The sequence below is a fragment of the Drosophila virilis genome, chromosome 5 (assembly GCF_030788295.1).
Source record: "Drosophila virilis strain 15010-1051.87 chromosome 5, Dvir_AGI_RSII-ME, whole genome shotgun sequence".
NCBI lineage: Eukaryota > Metazoa > Arthropoda > Insecta > Diptera > Drosophilidae > Drosophila > Drosophila virilis.
The window spans coordinates 711,905-730,933 of record NC_091547.1 but is presented as its reverse complement, the minus strand read 5'-3'; the positions used below and the strand labels follow the sequence as shown (position 1 = coordinate 730,933).

General features: G+C 41.1%; 2 protein-coding genes across 3 annotated transcripts in view; one reads left to right on the top strand and one right to left on the bottom strand.

The window, feature by feature from the left end:
- Nucleotides 1-555: 555 nt before the first annotated feature.
- mle (dosage compensation regulator mle) lies at nucleotides 556-6,167 on the bottom strand. 2 transcript variants are annotated; one of them, XM_032436787.2, is made up of 5 exons: nucleotides 5,958-6,167; nucleotides 5,363-5,879; nucleotides 3,951-4,269; nucleotides 3,202-3,898; nucleotides 556-3,135 (listed from the first exon to the last, which is right to left on the bottom strand). In XM_032436787.2, exons 1-5 carry the CDS (start codon nucleotides 6,031-6,033, stop codon nucleotides 656-658), a joined length of 4,089 nt encoding a protein of 1,362 aa, XP_032292678.1. In that variant the 5' UTR covers nucleotides 6,034-6,167; the 3' UTR covers nucleotides 556-655. The 2 variants fall into 2 exon arrangements, with proteins under 2 accessions (XP_032292678.1, XP_032292679.1); XM_032436788.2 differs by lacking the exons at nucleotides 5,363-5,879; nucleotides 5,958-6,167 and adding an exon at nucleotides 4,332-4,497.
- Nucleotides 6,168-6,504: 337 nt separating this feature from the next.
- The window catches only part of Src42A (Tyrosine-protein kinase Src42A), a 47,779-nt gene continuing 35,254 nt past the window's right edge, over nucleotides 6,505-19,029 (top strand). Inside the window, exons 1-2 of the mRNA XM_002059300.4 lie at nucleotides 6,505-7,622; nucleotides 13,977-14,071. Coding sequence (XP_002059336.1) covers nucleotides 7,314-7,622; nucleotides 13,977-14,071 — 404 coding nt within the window. The 5' untranslated portion in view covers nucleotides 6,505-7,313. The remainder of the gene's footprint in view (nucleotides 7,623-13,976; nucleotides 14,072-19,029) is intronic.

The window sequence follows — 19,029 nt, the reverse complement described above, 5'->3', positions numbered from 1 at the left end:
CCAGCGGAGCGCCTGAAAAACAAAACTACAATAAAAAACGAGAACACTGCCATAAAAACAGCAACAAAATCCACACAAACCTTTCATGTCAAACATTTAATTGATATGGAACAGAAATATACCAAAAACTACGAACGCTTTAAATGCGCAACGAAGAAGCTGCGCAAATTACTCCACGAACAACCGGCAAAACTACATGGTCCCCAGATTCTGGACGAACTAACTCGCATTTGGAAGCTAGACAAGCGTTGGGACTGGGAGCTGAGCGTCCACCAAGCGCAAGGCCAGACCCACAGCCCCAAGGATGAATATGCACTAACGCCGGACGAGCTGTTGGCCAGCATCAAGCGCAAACGCTGGTGCCACACATGCCTCAATGCGGCGCACATCAGCGAGGAGCAACCGTTGGCCAAGTACTTCTGCAGCATCGAGTGCCAGCTGGAGTACTATAATACATAATTTATATAAAATTAATTGTTAAAGTACTTTATAAATTATTTATAATCTACATAATTGTGTTATAACAATCATATTAATCACAGCAAACTCTGTGCGTTGTATTCGAATACGATTATGGATCGTAGATATTTATATTTTAATTGTAATCAGACATAAATATAATGCATAGCATAGGTTAGGTTTAATATTAAAATATTTAAAAGCGACGATTGGAAAAGGCGCCCCAGTTGGCGCCCTCACTTTGAAAGTTGTTGCCGCCGCCAAAGCCTGCTCCTCCAGAGTTAAAGCCGCCGCCTCCAGAGTTAAAGCCGCCGCCTCCAGAGTTATAGCCGCCGCCTCCAGAGTTATAGCCGCCGCCTCCAGAGTTATAGCCGCCGCCTCCAGAGTTAAAGCCGCCGCCTCCATTGTTAAAGCCGCCGCCTCCATTGTTAAAGCCGCCGAAGCCTCCTCCATTAGTGTAGCCATCGCCTCCTTCATTGTAGCCGCCGTCACCTCCTCCATTATTGTAGCCATCGCCGCCGCCGCCGCCTCCTCCTCTATTGAAGCCACCACCGTTTCCATCATTAAAGCCACCGACGCCGCCTCCTCCACTATTAAAACCGCCTTCGCCACCATTATTGAAGCCTCCTCCACGGTTGCCATAGCCTCCGCCGCCACCATAACGGCGACCACCACCGCCACCGCCATAGCCTCCGCTTCTGCCACCGTAACCAGGACCACTGTCGTAGCGCCCACGCTTAGCTGGTCCGCCGCCGGTGCTGCTGCCGCTGGCAACGTTGCGCGACATGTGGGGCAACACGCCGCATTCACGCTGAAGCTCATAGTCGCCGGCATTCTGGACGCAAAGTTCCCTGATCACACGCACCAGCCTGGCGTAGGGTTCATCTAGCTGGAGTACATTGCTGGGATTGTCACAGGCAATGGTAATCAGATCCTCCAGGGCCGGTTTAAGTGCACCAATTTTGGCCGCATGCTCCGGATCCATTTCGAAGTTGAGCCAGTTATCCACGCGCACCAGGCCATTGGCCGCCAGATCGATTTTGCGCGAACCAAAGATCATCACCTGCAGCGGCGCCACCATGGACAATTGCTTGCAGGAGACGGCGCGTGTGCGTATCTTCTCGCCAAAGACAAAGAACGGATAGGGGAAGGTCACGGCCAGATTGCTGCAGTTTACCGAGGTCTTGTGCAGCAGGGCAGCCTTCGATTCGGTAGTCAGGACCTTGCGCTTCTCCTTGTGCACGCAAATGTTGGGATAGAGACCCAAACAGAGCAGAGCGAGGGATATATCCAGCTCGGGATCATCCGCATTGGCATTCACGTGGTGTGGCAACATGCACTCCTCCGGAAAGCCGGCCTGCTGCAGCAGATCGAGCAGCTGGAGCTTGGCATCAAACATTACATTCATTGTGGACATCTGCAGACCCTTCCAGTCGCAGACACGTGCCTCCTCGTGCTCGCCGCGCTTCTTGGCACTCTGCCACATCTGTGAGGCGACAATCATGGCCACATGATCGGAGCATTTGCGACCGCTCAGAGCCTTCTGATGATTGGCCAAACGGCGCTGTCCAATGTCCAAGGCGAACACCTCCGAGAAGGTGCTTGAATAGGAGGCCATGCTGGCCACCAGATCAGCGCAACCAAACACCGCGCCCAGCACCAACATCTTGCCCAGACGCGGCTCGACGGGCAAACGTGCCAGCAGGCGGCCCAATGGCGTCAACTCATCATTGGCATCCAGGCAGCGCATATCGCGCAACAGCACCTCCGCCTCGATGACAGCATCCACTGGCGGCGGCTCCAATGCCTTGGACAGAAAATGATGTATGGCGCCGAGGCGCAATAGCTTCACGGTTAGCGCAATCTCATGCAACGGTGTGCGGAACATTTCCGGCGTCAAGTTCTCCTCCAGCTGGGCGAAACGTGCGCGGGAGCAGAGCGTAAAGCAAAAACCGGGACGTACACGGCCGGCTCGACCCTTGCGCTGCTCCAAATTGGTTTTGCTGGCCCAGACAGTCGCATAGCTGGTCAAATTGTTGTGGGACGTGAAGAGTTTCATACGCGCCTTGCATATGTCCACAACAAAGACAATATCATCAATAGTTATCGAAGTCTCGGCAATGTTTGTGGACAATATGATCTTGGTGATGCCATCCGGCACCGGCTCGAAGACCCTGCGTTGATCATCGCGGGGTATCTGCGAGTGGCAAGGTAAGATGCGATATTGTTGTGGGTCACCAAAATTGTTTGAGCTTTGCAGGAACTTCATCAAAGCAAAGATCAGATTCCAGCCGGGCAGAAAAACCAGAATGGCGCCGGGAATGTTTTTCGATTTGATATGCAGCAATAGCGATTCAAGCAGCTCAAAGCTGACATCCGATTCGGACAGCATGGCCATCGCATTGCGTGTCTGCAGCGAGTACTTATCCTCGCACACTTTATTTAGATTCTGCTCGCCCTCCTCCAGATTGTCGCTGAGCAACAGTTGCTCCTCATCATCGGCCTCTTTGCGCTTGCGACGCGACTCCGCCGAGGGCACAAAGCCAGTCATTTGTATGATGTCCTCCAAAAAGAATTGCTGCACCGGGAAGGCGCGTCCAGGCACCTCCAGCACGGGACAGTCCCCAAAGTATTTTGAAAAGAGAGTTGTATCAATCGTAGCGGACATCAAAATAACTAGAAAAAAATTGCGATATAAAATGAGCACAAGGATTAAGAACAAGAAATCCATCTTTAGCATACTGTGCAAGTCCGGATAGGTGGCGACCATGTCGCGTAGAATGACCAACAAAAAGTCACTGTTCACATCGCGCTCGTGTATCTCGTCGACAATAATGTGCGATATGCCGCGTAAACCCGCCTCCAGTTTTCGCAACAAGACGCCGACCGTGCAGAAGAGTATGGCGCCATATGGACGTGGAAAGACGGATTCAAAGCGCACCGAATAGCCAACAGTATCGCCCAGTTGCTCGCAACGTTCGCGTGCGACACGCTCAGCGACAGAAATGGCCGATATGCGACGCGGTTGGGTCACATAAATATTGGCATAGCCGCCCTGGCCCGAGGTAATATAATCATCGAGTATATACTGGGCGATCTGTGTGGTCTTGCCGCAGCCGGTGTTGCCGCGTATAATGACTACCGGATTCTCGTTGATGGCGGTCATGATTTCCGAGCGCATGGCTGCAATGGGCAACTTATCGCGAAACTCCAGAAACTGACGGTACTCGGGATTATTCTGGCGACGCTCACACAACTGACGCTCATATTCAATGGACAGATCATCCACTGCGGCGGTGGCCAGTTCGCCCTCATCGATGTTGCAAGCATGCCAGGCATTCCAGTTGGGTTGCGGCGGTGTCCAGGGTATCACGGCAATATTCTCCTGGCGTGTGCGCGTCTCGATCTCCTGGCTGGTGTCCAAGCGATTCGTAGCAACCTACAATAAGAAAGATTATTAGAGCTGCGTGAATAATGCCGGCAGCACTTACAATCAGCGACATGGGCGCGGCATCGGGCTCCACTTTGATGTTGCGCGGATTAACCACGGGCAACTCCAGCTCCTTGATTACCTCGTCCACGCTATCAATGAGCTGTGGATCTAGCTTAACCGGATACGGCTTCAGTTGCTCGTCCTTCTTCTTTTTGAGTGTGCCACTAAAGGCTTCGATTACCTTTAGATGGAATAGCTGACGCACCAGCGACAGGGCGCACGACTTGCTGGCCGATTTCTTGTTGGAGCCGGTCTCACGTGCGGTCACCTTGCGTTTCAGGGCCGGCACAAATATGGACAGCTCCGCCATGAAGCTCCTGGTTGAGTGCGATAGACAATTTAATTGTTAATGCTTCGTGCACAACCTTTCCACACTTACCATATCGGTCAAGACATCGAAAACTCAACATGCTGTGCGCAATTGATTGGAACTGTCCCTCTTTCAAACGGTTTGCCGGAGCTTTCAGAGCCACAATGCGCATGTATATTACAACTCAATCTCAAATCAATATAAATACATATACATACATATGTCTTTATATATATGCAACGCGCCCCGTCTTTACTTTTGTATCTGTTGTGCCAAGTCGCTCTGAAAGCCTAGCAGCATGTCGCGTTTGTATTTATGTACAGGACACGCTCGATAGACGCAACACTCTTTCAAAATACAAAAACTACACTAAATATATATATAAGAAAACAAGTGAAAAAAGAAAGTGACAAATGTTGTTAAATCATTTCAACGCTGCGAAAGCCAACAAACTTGTTATACCCCTGCAGATGAGATCATAATAAAGTCTCTAGTTATCCCATAGAGATATTCTGTTAAAGCTTGTTACAATTTGGACAGGCACATAACGCAGTCGATCGGATCGAAGTACTATAACATAAAGCTGCCACAGTAAAAGGGATCTTAAAATCAAATTCTTGAATGGCATTGTTTTATAATGAACATCGGAATACCATATAATATATATATATATATATATATAATATATGCACATATACATCTGAAAGGGTATTTAAGCTTCGGCAAACCGAAGCTAATTCGTCTTTGTCGTTAAAACTAAACCACAAAATGATTATAGACTACTTTTAACTGAAAATACAAAAGCTGCCTAATATGAAAGATTTTAATGCTTTTCACTGTGTGCACCTTATCGAGCGTTTACTGTCTCTTTATGCTTCCGTGCATTTACTTGCGGTATATCTTTCATGTTTTGTTTTGTTCACGAATTGCGCACAGCAGTCGATAACTCATAACTTACGAGCTGCGCTCCAGATTTAGGCCAGAGCAAACGCTAAATCCAGTGCGCAGCTTGCCATACAGAAAAAAAATAAAAGAAACCAAAACTAAATCATAGAGAAGCGCAGCCAAGAAGCTGGCTGTCAGGCGTGCCGGCTACGTACCTAGCATGATCCGGGCCCACGGGCGTATATTTGTAATCGTCGCGTATGTTGTTCGATTGTTTATATATATTCAAGCGATCCTTGGCGTTCTCTATGGTCCAGTTGCCGTGTATGGCCGCGTTCACGTCAATCGATTCGGCCTCGTTCATGTCCTTTTGCTCCTGGACATGATCGATAATGCTGAAGCGGTCGCGTCCACCGTCATGATTCAGCGGACGATAGGCCTCGCCCAGATCCTGTGGCCCCCGCGATGCATCGCCAAAGAAGCGTCGCTGCTGGCCACCTGTGATACGTCCGCCGCCGCCACCGCCTGCCTCAGCACCACCTGCCGAAGCTGATCCAGTCGTATCCGCTGGCACATCTTTGGCGTTTAGTTTGCCGACGCGCACCAGATAGTTGACATAGTCGCGCGAGGCATTCTTCTCGGCGTCCTTTTTATTGGTAGAGTTGCCCACGGCCACATATGGACACTGATCCACGCGCACTTCGCACAGAAAACGCTGGCGGTGCTTTGGTCCTAAAAAATCGATATTCCTTAACGAAATCAAAACAGAAAAATATGCTACCGGCTATTGTGACCGTGCATTGCACTTACCCGTTGGGCGCACTTCGAACTTGGGCTCGGTTTGATTTTTGGCACAATATGAAAATAAAAACGATTTTATATCCATTTTGTGCAAATATATGATTCAATGAAAAAAAACTTCCAAATTAATTGGAGAGCTTCGCTTCCGTATCGAACGCTCACCAAAAGTAGAATAAATTTTCTGGAAATAGTGTTTTATTTAATGGTTCGTAAGCGGCTCGCTCAGATGAATCACTGAACTAAATGAACACAACACGTTCGTTCATCGAGTATTTTCTGTTAGCCCCCATAAGAGTTTGCATTTTGCAAAGGCATTAATATTCATAAAATTATAAAATTGTTAGTTTTATTGATGCTTTTTTTTTTATAAAACAATATTTAAAATATTATATGTTCGATTGCTTGAGCATCTGTGAAAAGGCACGCTAATATTGCTTACAGCTTTTAACTATCGTAACTCAACATAATGTTGGTTAACATTATTCGATTTTAAGACATCGATACAAATTTTGATGCATTTCGATATTAGTCGCTGTGCAAGCCTCTGACGGGCACACACGTATCGATGCTTTAGCAGCGCTATCGTCTGTCGCGCAGGTTTTCGGGGAGCCATTTTCGCTGCAGCTGAAACTCGTAAATTAAATAACTTAAAAATGTAAAAGAAATGCAATAAGTGATCAAAAAGATTAGAATAATAATGTGTGCATGTGTTTTAATAGTTAATCAGTGTTTTTGAATTGTTTTTTTAATGGTCGCGTTCGTCTTGTTGTTTGACCATCAGCATCACACATACAACATATACACACATACATGCAAAAAATCAGAAAAATACATACGCCGAGCTTGTGTGTGTGTAAGCATTTAATTTAGTTAGAGAGTGCTGCAATAAATTATAATAGCCATAAATAGTGGCAGTGCGTGTAACAATAAATTGCAACACCCACAATAAGCCAAAATAAATAAATTAACTAACTGACGCGGCGCTAGGTTCAACGCGCAACAAACATAGGCAGCAGAAGAGCGAGAGAGATAAGTGCCAACACCCCATGTTGATCGCGAGTGAGCAAATAAGCAACAACAACAACGAATTGTGAACTTGTGTGTGTGTGTGTTGGCGTTTGCATGCGTGTGTGTGTGCTTGTCGTCCTCAGTATAAACAAACGAGTGCAATTGAATTGTAATTGGCGTGCATTCAGCTGCGTGCACGTCTGTGTGTGAGTGAAAGTAACAGTTACTCCACAACTGCAACAGTAAAAACAACTTGGCTTCCATTCATTGCATTTAATACGTCAGAACTTACGCACTGAGCGTCCGTTATTTGGCCGCATCTTCAGCGAATCTTCTACCCCCCACCTAAATCACACAATGGGCAATTGTCTACGCACACAAAAACCGGACAACGATAAACCACATGCTGGCGATGTACGCAATCCGCTGGATGATCCCGGCGCCAGCATTGGTGTGGTCGGCGTCGGTGTGGGCGTGCCGCAAATTGCCATGCCCATGCCCGGACAGCCGGCGGAGCAGATACGTCCGGTGCCGCAGATACCCGAAAGCGATGCAGCCAATGCGAATGCCAAAATATTTGTCGCCCTCTACGACTACGATGCGCGCACAGACGAGGACTTGAGCTTCCGCAAGGGTGAGCACCTGGAGATACTGAATGACACACAGGTAAGTGAATCATAACGGTTCCAGCAATGTTAACCGAGAGCGAAAGAGAGAGACAGCACGCCTGCTGATAACAGTTAAATATCTTATCGAACGAATATTAATAAAAAAAAAAAAAAACAAAACGTTAATAACATTCATCCAATTGGTTGCGCTCAGCCTTTTTCGCAGCTATGCATAAATTACAAATGCATTTAAAAATTCGTGAAAGCCTTAATTATTCGATTCATTGAAGCTGAATCGGACGGCGTTGCATGCAATTTCATGTTTAATCATGATTTTTTTTGTATATACTTGCTTTGACGTCACAAATGGTTGTTGTAACGACTAATCGATAACTCTCAACCTGTTAGTTCGATAATTTGATATGTTATCAACAGTTGTGTATAATTCGCCTGTACAATAATGAATATTTTAGGATGTTATGTAGCCAAAGCCATTTTATTATCAGACCTTATTTTTTTGCCTTATTTTAAACGGGTTTTATGTTTCTTTTTTATATTTCCCGATAATTATCTATTATCAAAAACTTTTTAATTGTTTACAAAATTCAGTTTCTACTATAAATCTATAATCATATTTCTGCGCTGCATTTCCAGCTTTAAGAAACTTCCTCAAGCTTATTTTGTTATTTATTTACCTAGCACAGTTTGTGGTTTCATTTTCACTTCTTAAATTACTGTATTTTCTCTACTATCCACAATTTTAAGCCATGCGTCATGCGGCAGTTAGCCAAAAACGATTTCAGCTATAATTTGCAACTTTTTACTATGTTTTTTCTTCTTCTTTTGTTTTGCATTTTCCTACGCTGTTTGTTTCAATGTCATTTGCTTTTGGTATTTTTTTTTTCCGAGAGCTGGCACAAAACCAGACGCTGTAATTGCGGCCAACTCTGCCGCCACTTGCCACTTGCCACTCGCCACTTGAAACAGCAACTCTTAAAACCAGCCGCCAACAAAACTCAAACTCCAACTCGAAATACGGACTGCACTTTGTATGCACACGCCCGCCTCGCAGTTTTCGTAGCTGGCTGGTTTTTATTTTTAGTATGCATATACCCTTACTGAAGGGTATGATGAGTTCAATGTGCAGCAACATTTGCTGAAGAAAGAGAACTGAGTTACAACTTTTTGCAGAGCTATTTATGGGAGAGAGAGAGAAAGAGAGAGCTACGAGCAAGTTATTCTCAGTGGAGATGAAGGATGCATAGCTTTCTATGAGAGAGAGAAAGTGAGAAATAAAGAGCGAGAGAGAAAGGTCCGAGAAAGATATCCCTCTTTGGGTCCTTCTCGGACTTGTCTCTTTTTCTATTTTACTCTCCCTCTCTCTGTCTTCATTGCTCTCCCACTCTCTCTCTCAACTTCTCAGCTCCTAAGACTTTCTTTTATGTGTTGATCACGAGTCAAGTCAGTTTTTTCATATATAATCAATATCATAAACTATAAAGAAGTATCTCAGAAAGGGCATACAATTATCGACAAGCCGCTCTAAAGTTTAATTTCTGTTTGTTTTTGCCATTGGTTTATAATTAAAAGCAACAACTGCAGCAGCTCCACTTGAGTAAAATACAAAAAACGAGATCAGACTGTCGCTAGCTGCTGTTGACATATTTTTGGTGGCATATTCTATGATTAGCCATGTGGAGGTTAGACACCACCCACCCACCCTTCCGTCCATTATCGTTTGGATTTCAGATGCCTTTATATTGTGTCATGAGGCGCATTCAACTCTTGCACAGATAAATATTATGGCATGCATATTTAAAGCGTTTACGTCAGCACACCCAGCCATGACCACCTTAAGGAGGCGGGTGCCCGGGGCGGGGCAGGGCAGTTGGCCAATTGCGACCGCGCCTGGTCGCCTCGCTGACTGCTCAGACAAGTGGCGGCGCCTAAAGGCATGACGTCCACCTTTGGCTGACGGCCAACAGTTGCGCTCACTCACTTACAATGGATGGGCCAAGCGGGGTTGGCTGATAAAATGTGCTGCAATTTTTTGGTAGCCCTGCTAATTGAACGCATCAAGATTTCTACTGATGCCAACTCTTGCTCACTCGCTCGCTCGCTCACTCCTGTCTCCGGTCTCCCCCTGACAAGTAGAGTAATCAGCCAGCAGCTCTCGCTGTTGTTTCCGGTTGCGTTTAATTAACGTACAACTGCAACAGCAGCAACAATTGCTTGCAGTACAGCAACAATCAAACTCAGTCGGAATGGGACGACTAGAAGATACCCTGTAACCAGCGCCGGGCTGTCGTTAGCATCTATCTGATTGAATTCTGCATTGCTAACAGTGGGAGGAGTGGTGGTGGGGGGAGGTGGCCAAAAATGAAACATTCTTAATATCTATTAACTATAAAATCGATTATTAAGAACTTGTTTAGCGTTTGGTATATTAACTGCTTACTTCCGCCCATTGTATACATATTTATAACTTCATTAAACCCCTTTTGCGCCCATTTGTAATGCAGGGTGTGCAAAAAGCTGCCCGGCTTCCTTTTGTAAACTTTTTTAACTTAACAACAACTTCGGGCAGCTCAACGTCATGCATAGAAATCAAAATAGTATGTTAAAATATTTTATGGGTGTGACGCCGCCTCGTTTTTTGTCGCCGCCGTCGTCTCTTCTTTTTCTTCTTCAGTGCATTGTCATTTGGCAGAGAAGCAGCGCATAAACACCCAACACAGAAGACACACACACGCACAACATGCACACAGCACACACTCATCTCGCTCAGAAACGTACACTCATTCGCACACACACACAAGCACGCACACACACATTTGTGCAGTTTTGTCGCTTGCATATTGCACATTCTTTGCGTGTGCAAGAAGAAAAGACTGAAAGAAAAAAAAAAATGAGTCGCTTTCATATTGTTCAGCAAAGAAATCGCTTTTGGGCTCGACAGGAAGCTAAGTGAAACCCTTTAAGGATAGTCAACTATAGAAAGAGAGAGAGAGAGAGAGAGAGAGAGAGAGAGAGAGAGAGAGAGAGAGAGAGAGAGAGAGAGAGAGAGAGAGAGAGAGTGAGAAGAGCAGAGTGTGAAAGTGAGGGAGTGAGCGAGAAAGAGAGAGATTACACGCTGACAACTTGTTTTTGTTTGCCTTTGCAGTCTCTTAGTCTGGGCTTATGTATGGGCTTTTAGCTCTATAGAAAAGTTCTAGATTATGTGTCAACTTTTAGAGCTAGAGAACATAAAAACTGATAAAATATTGCCAAGCGCAAGCCAAGGCAATGCAACATTGTTAGGGTCTTAGATAACTTAAGAAATATATCTTATAGTTCCGCTGGAGGTCTTAGATACTTGTTCTAACCTTAATCAAATTATACCTACACTTTAATCTCGACAGATTGGAATGAAACTAGAGTATTTTTTAGATAACTGGCTAAAAAAGGTACATCTCGAAGGATAAAAAAGTTATTGGACGAAGTTAAAATCATTTTGAGCATTTTCTACCAACTGTATAACCAAGTGAATGTCTGCATTTCGGTCAATTTCTTATCTTCGAGCTATGCTAAGCTTTAAAATTCTTGTACCTAACTAGAACAGAAATCATTCATATAAAACTAAAATCCGAAATTTTTTCATAAGGTGACAACAAAAGCTAAACTGACGGGCATTTCACTTTCAAAGCGTATCTAAGAATAAAATCACTTTAATTTTCATTGGAATCAAGGCGTACATAAACACAGATTGGTAGATTTGTGTGTATATATATTCACAATATATATATATATATATATATAAATATAAATATATATATATATGTATGTGTGTTGTATATGCTTACAGTAGCTACCAAAAGGCAACAGCAACCGATTATGAAATGCACTTGTAAAGCAAAGAAACCTAAGCGCCAAAGAGAGGGAGCGAGAGAGTAAAAAAAAATCAAAGTAAACAACAAATAAACAATGAACCTTAAAACTGTGCGCTATGTGTGTATGTGTGTGCTGTGTTCATTGACCTTTCCACAGAGTTTATCGTGTACCAGGCTAATGATAGCAAAAGGCACTTGACTCTGGGAGCTGGGAGCATGGCGACGGGTCGAACAGCCAAGGGTGGGGGCGGGGGATGGCAGTCGATGGTTATTGTCTATCAGATAGGAGAAGATATCGCTTGGCATACACAAAATCAATTGCAAATTATTGTTCTTAATTTTGCTAAAATAAACTAGTTTTTGTCCAAAACCCTCTGAATAGCTAACTGTTTCTGTTTTGCCCTCTTTTATCTAAGCCAAAGCCATGCACAAATTTGGCAAAAGCGAGTTTCGGTTAAAGTTGTTAATGTTGTTGGTCTTTAACAAAAGACCCGAGCCAGACATGGAAAGCGCGTAAGCAAAACCAAGCAAAAGAAATAATAAATAACAACAAACAACAAACAACAACCGATTGTATAAAGTTTTTAATTTAATTTTCGTTTTTTCAACAACTTTTTCGTTATTTTTTGTTTTATTTTTTTTAACGAAGCGCATCCAATGCGTGAATGGTAAATTGCACGAATATAAAGCACAATATGTAATAAAAATTGCAGACTGAAAAACAGTAAAGCAAGTAAACAAAAGTGAGCAAAGCACTGGGTACGGCTAGAGGATACCCTGTAAATTAAGTTGAGCTAAAATATCAAGTTTCTGTTAACCAAGTTTAAAGAATGAAGTTAACTAAGTTACGCTGGAAAAGCTGAGAAAAGCAAAATTTTAAGTTAAAATTAAATATAAATTCTGAATAAAAAAAATAACAATTGATATTGAAATTAAAAAACAAAGATAGAGAAAATTTTTTAAATAAATACGAACACAAATTAAATTTGAAAATATAATTATATAATTTATAGAGAATATTTGTTGAAATTTAATCAATTTAACGCCAATTTCGCTGTGAAATAAAATGCACAGGAAATGGTTTGCGCAATACTCTTGACATGTTGTATGCGAAGTTCGTTTCCTCATGCAAACAGAAAAAACATATGTGCTCATTTTTAATTTGTAAACAAAGTATGCTAAGCCAGGCATCATAAATTGGAGTTCATCTCAATCTTAGCACGCTTAAAAGTAACACTTCCGCATTTCGGCTGCCAATTGGTATATGCTCGCTGCACGCGCTCTTTACAGGGTATTGCAAACAGAAAAAACCGTGGCTTGGCGTGTCTGCCTCCTCGCCGTTGTTGTTGTTGTTGTTGTTTTACGCTGTTATTTGCTGCTGACTGGTTGCGTGAGTGCGCGATTTTTGCTGTAGCCCCAAACAGCTGGGCCCGTCATCGCCCACTGCAAATTGATAGTCGAACAACAATCGAGTAAAACTTTTATTACCCGCCCAGACAAATATGAACTCTGTGTCCAACTACTGCGTATGGCCAGCGACTATGCCGACGGAGTATTGCCTCCAAAATCATATGGCATATATGGTATATATATGCATAGCTCTCCATAGTGGCTGGCAAGCAATAAAAGACTGCGAAACACGTTTCGTATTAGCGAGTTTTCAGACAGCGAAATGAAATTGTACGAATCTTAATTCATTCGAAATTCGCATTCGCTTTTTTATTTTACTCCTTGACGACAGCTAAATTAATTATAGTTTAAGCTTTTGTGTGAAATGTTGTGTTGTTCGAATGCAACAATCACAACAACAACGCCAATCAAAACAACCACCTGGCAGCTAGAAAAGTTGTTTCCTAATTAATCACAAAATTGTTAAGCTTTTTAGCAAAATAAATCAAATACGTTTACTTGCATAGTATTTCTGACTTAAGCTTAAACAAAGACCCAATTTTAATATAAATATATATTTAACCAATATTTAAATGTGTTGGATTATTATTATTACTTATTATATTAAATTATATGTATCGTTATTCTCCAGCTAATTCTATTTTTAATAAATTTACGAATGAGGCAAATGCACATTTCTCTTAAATTTATGTCAAACTTTGCTTAAACGTTGGCATATTAAATTCACTTAACTCTACATCAAACTTTATGGCTTATAAATAATAAATCTATATACAATTCGTATTGTTTCTCTAACAAATATATTTAACTTATTTATCTTTGTGGTTTATTAATAATAAATCTACATAAAGTAAACTACAGTCCATAGCTCAGTTTTAGTTATTAACTAATTTTAATTGGTGAGTCACTTGAGTTTATTTCCCATGTCTGGCGACTATACGTATAAGCACAATGCATGTTTGACGCATTTGGCACATTTGTATTAAAGCCAATTCCCTTGATAACCAGCTACTCAACGAGTAGCCTTATCTTGTGCCTTTTTTTCTCCCTACATTATATGGTATTTATAATTTGGTTTAAGTATTTATCTGTAGCTTATTTAATTTTATTGACGTATTATTACTCATTTACAGGGTGACTGGTGGCTGGCGCGTAGCAAGAAGACGCGTCAAGAGGGATACATACCATCCAATTATGTGGCCAAATTGAAGTCTATCGAGGCAGAACCGTAAGTAACAAATAATAAACAGACTGTTAATTAAACAATAAGTATTAAAACAATATTTAAAGGCATAAGTAACGCAAATATTTATGCAAATAAATCTGCATAAATTTAATTTAATCCCAAATCAACCTGTGCACGCTCCCATCTATATGTGGTTTGGGTCTCTGCTAAATCCACGCGCTGCCCAAAAGTATGCAGCAATTTCTTTGCCCACGTCGCTGAGCAGCAGGGTATAAGGGATATTGTATTTGTGCAAAATCCAAATGTATGTAACAGGCAGAAGGAAGACAAAATGGCAAGGGGTTACATTATTTTTCAAAATAGAGGTCGGTGAGAAAATCGAAACTTTTTCGATGATTTTTTTTTAATATCTCGGGCAAATAATGTTTGATTTTAAAAGGTTATACCTTTTTGAATGCGTACGGATCCCTATCACCAATTGGCATTCAAACAAATTATTCATCGATGGGTTGAAAAATGTTGTTGACAAAAAACCGATTCGTTCGTAAATTCAACATTTTTGATGATTTTTTGGAATATTTCCGCCAAATAATGTCCGATTTTGAAATTTTATACCATTTTTGACTCGTAAGGATCAGTTCTATCGATTGGCATCAAAAAAAGGAAATCCAAAATTTTGACCCAAATCGACAAAACGGCAAGGGGTAACACCACGTTTTTTTTTTTCAAAATCGAGGTCGGTGCGAAAATCAAAGCTTTTTCGATGATCTTTCGATGATCTTTCGATGAAATTTTAAATGTAGGTGCTCCTAGTGCCTGCGCAGATCTAGTTTGTTTCCGATAATCGATAACTTACTCCGTTTCCAAGCAATCGATAACAATCAATATCGATATCCTGTTTTTTGGGCAATTTTGGTAAATAATAAGAGCTAGAGTCACTAAACTTGGCATATAACTTCTAAAATGGAATATATATATGCATTTGATGTTGGAAGAAGAGGGTTCAGGGAGCTCCCGACTAGAACCTTTTACTTGTTTATAACCTGAAGGCATTGCAAATGGGTGGAAGTGATAATATTTGTTTTGTGCTAATGTGTGTAACAGGAAAAAGAAAGCATAGGTATATATCGAGTCGATCTGTTCGTGTCCATCTGTGTGGTTTTGAATAACTTAATTAGTTTCCAATATCTATTGAGCAGCCCTCGCAATAATTAGCATTTCGGCAAAGCAATTAAGAATTGATGAGCAACCTTTTTGTGAACGAACAGGCAGCCAGTTACATATCAATTGTTTTTAGCCAAATTGTAAACAGAGTTTCCGATTACAGCCGTTCGACTATTAACATATTTATTATTTTTAGTACTTTTATTTATGCTTCCTCCCGCTCATATTGATTTAAGTAAATGTTCTGTTTGCCATTTAAACACGTTGACAATAAAACCGAACGCGTGTCAGTGTCAAGTGTAAATGGCTGTAAGACAAAAAAAATAACTCATAGACTTGACCCAAATTTGTTATTTGTAACTGATTTTAGCTCTTTATTTATGAAGGATGAAGGGGGGGGGGGGGTGTGTGAAGGTTAAAGGTAGAGCCTTTTTCCTTCTCTGACACACATTCCTTTTCCCAGCCCAGTGCAAGGCAGAGAAATGCAATACGAAAAAACCGAAAACGAAATGAAATTAAAGAGAGCTGCATAAATTTAGTGAAAGAGAGAGCTATACATAATATAAAGAAAGAGCGAGATATATAGAGAGGGAGAGATATATATATACATATATATTTTAATAAATGGCCGTCTGCGTCTGGGCGTAGGGAAAAGTTCAAAAACCGGTAAATCGAACTAAAATACAACCACAAAAATCGTCATTAATTAAATTTATCTCAGCGCGTTGTTGTGCATAACGGTAAATCGGTGCCCAGAGGCAAACACCTACCCCCGACCCCACTCCACCCCCCTTCTCTCTCCCTCTCCCTCTGAGCCAGTTGAATTGACAAGCAGCATTTTGGTCAACAAGTATTTAACAATGTTTTGTTTTTATTTTCATTTGTATTTTATTTTTAATCAGGCAATGCCCTTAATGCCACGCCCATTGTTTATATTTGTAATGGAAATTTTTGCGACTTTTGCATTTCATGTGACATTTCCAAAGCATTTTTCAAGGCCAGCTAAGCTCAAAGTTTGTTGGCCATATTATTTTGGCCTAATTGCGGCGAATTGTGGCCCGTTTTGGGCTGTTTTGTTGCCCATTGCCTGCCTCTTGTTATCCATTTAATTGTATGCATAACTCAGCATTAAGTCTGGCAATTTCTTGTATTTATTTGCCGTGCAATAAATTGCATTTAACTGTAAGCGGCAGCATCCAAAGCTTTCTTCTCCTTAAACAGGCTGCACAATTTCATTTCTTTACCCAGTTTTTGTAAATTTTTTTTTTTTTTAGCAAATTTACATTAAGTGCCTTGCAGCTTCTGAGAAGTGTGCCTCTTATTTCTGCTCATATTTTGTTGGTCATTGTCATTGCATAATTTAAACCTTCCTTTTAAGCACTCGTTAACTTGAATTTCTTTGATCAGTTTCTTTTTCGAGGGGGGTCATCTTTATGCAAATGTGTACTTCCGCCTGGTCACGAGACTTTTTTTTAAGAAAACTGGGTCTGTGCATATTAATTGGCTGCATTTGAAAATCTATTGCAAAAGCAGCACCAGGAAATTGGGTAAAAGCTAAGCTGCGCTTTAATTAATGCATAAATTTGGGCTTAAATTTCATTATTTATAACTCATAAAAGAAAGTGTTTATTTCTTTCTGGAAACGTTTAACTCAAGAAACACTTAAATGATTTTCATTGGGGATTTTTGTTTTAATATAATAGTGTTTTCTGTTTTAAAATGTGTGTTTATTTGTCCATTATAAAGCCAAGAAGCTTTAGTATGAAGTATAAGTATAACATGAAACTATAAAACTAACTGAATGAAGCACAGTTGAAAAATTGAACAAGATGTATGTACAAAATGTTAAAGAATGTGGCACAGAAAAGATTTGATGAAAGGAACACGGGACTATAAGAGGCTGAAAGCAGCACAGTTGAAGAAACGTTTAAGGATGTGGGACAAAAGAGAATTGGCAAACAAATTGGTAGAGTAGGACAAAGAGTGAGACAGAGACAGAAAGATAAAGACAATGACAGTGAGGCAATTTAAGAAGTTTGGACAGAGAAAGAAATAGATAAATCTATATGGAGTAGACAGCATAAAGTACTCGATAAGGTGTCTTATTTTGAATTCGGCAAGGTATATTTTTAGTATGGTTTCAGCGCATTATAGCCTCATCTCGATAGGCTATTGCATGCCGCATACTATATTCATAACGACCACTCGACTAAAGGGTAGAGGGTGTGGTCTCAAAGCAGGTTCACATGTCAACAGCCAATTGGCAGCAATTCGTATGCATTCGATAACGATAGATGACCTGATAGTAGCTCCTCAACCGGCTCTGCTGCAGACCCGACACAAGTGTAACCTATGTAGGTCACACACAGCTGGAGGGAGCACTACATAAAAAGGGTGGGGGACGGGAGGGAAGAGGCACATTAAACTGCAAATGACGTCAGCGATTTCAAGAGTTGACAGCGCGGAGACGAGGTTAAAACATGTTAAAATTCCCGTGAATTTTCATTGCCTCTTGTCATTTATAAATACATATATATATTTTTTGGGGGAAATACCTGGTAGTTCGGCGCTTTCGTTTTTTTTGTCGTTTTTTATTTATTTATTTTTTTTTTGGTGACTTCCGTTGATGGGAAAAACTGCGCGAATTGCAAACTATTTGGCAATTGGCTAAGCGTTTGGGCCGTAAAATCACAAATGTCCATTATCTAGCCACATAAATCGCTAATAATACGCCGTCTCGTCTGACTGCTAATGAGCCCAATGCGTAGAAGGCGCATCCGAAAACACCAAAAAAATAAATCAAATCGGAAGTTCTATGGCACATTGAACCTGCTTGCAAATTAGCGCCACCCACAAACCCAAAAAAACATATAGAATTATTATGGCGCATAAATCTCAACAATAGAAAAGTTGTCTATAGAGTATCTGTTATACACTGAACCCATTTGCAAAGGGTAAACAGGGTATAATGTTTGTCTGACCAGCTGTCTGTCCTTCTGTATGTCAAAGGTCCTCTTAGTACTGAAATTCCAATAAGTTATCGATAATCCAGTTTCCAAGCAATCGATAAAATTCGATATTTTTATCGTTTTAATAGGCGGCAAACGTTTCAATTCAAATGCGAAACTTACGCAAGTGCAAGTTTAAATTCAAATCTACAATTAACAACTGCTATTGTTGTTGTTGTTTTCTTTTTGTTGCTATCCACTTGATAGCTGCCTTAGACGATCCAATTGATGCGTGCTTGCACTTTTATTTTGTATATATACATATCTATATATACATTTAATATGTTTGTTAACGAACCTCATCTTCCGACACGGAAGGCGACGCCAGACGCGGCTTCTGTTTTTTTTTACTCATTTTTTTTTTTGATTATTTTTTTTTCGCTTTAGTTGCTTTGAAATTGTCGAAGCGAAATTTTGTTTTTAGTTTTATTCATTTTATTTTAGCCAAATTTCAATGTCAGTGGCACTCAACTCTCATGTGCATATTAATGGCTTTATTTAATTATTTAGTTCCGATCGAACTACATACGCTTTTGCCTTTTGCGCTACATGTGACAATTGAGGGGCTAAGTTTAAAAATATCAGTTCGAATCGCGTTCACTGGGTCTAGAGCATTTAGCCTACTCGATTTTTTGTACACACATCTCGCATGGAGAGCTGCTAATTAGCTGCCTAAATGCTCTCAATACGATTTTTGTAAACATTACTCATTATTGCCGTGATTTATTGTTACAATATTGTGAATATATATATATGGTATATAGTATATATATAGTATATATATATATGTATATGGTAAATAGTATCATTTATAGGCAAAAGGATATA

Bases quoted from the DNA above. Each gene is read 5' to 3' on its own strand.
- mle (XM_032436787.2), bottom strand. From the start codon at position 6,033: ATGGATATAAAATCGTTTTTATTTTCATATTGTGCCAAAAATCAAACC. The intron at 5,880-5,957 runs GTAAGTGCAATG...TCGATTTTTTAG, and splicing joins GTTCGAAGTGCGCCCAACGG to GACCAAAGCACCGCCAGCGT. The intron at 3,899-3,950 runs GTAAGTGCTGCC...TTCTTATTGTAG, and splicing joins CCGCGCCCATGTCGCTGATT to GTTGCTACGAATCGCTTGGA.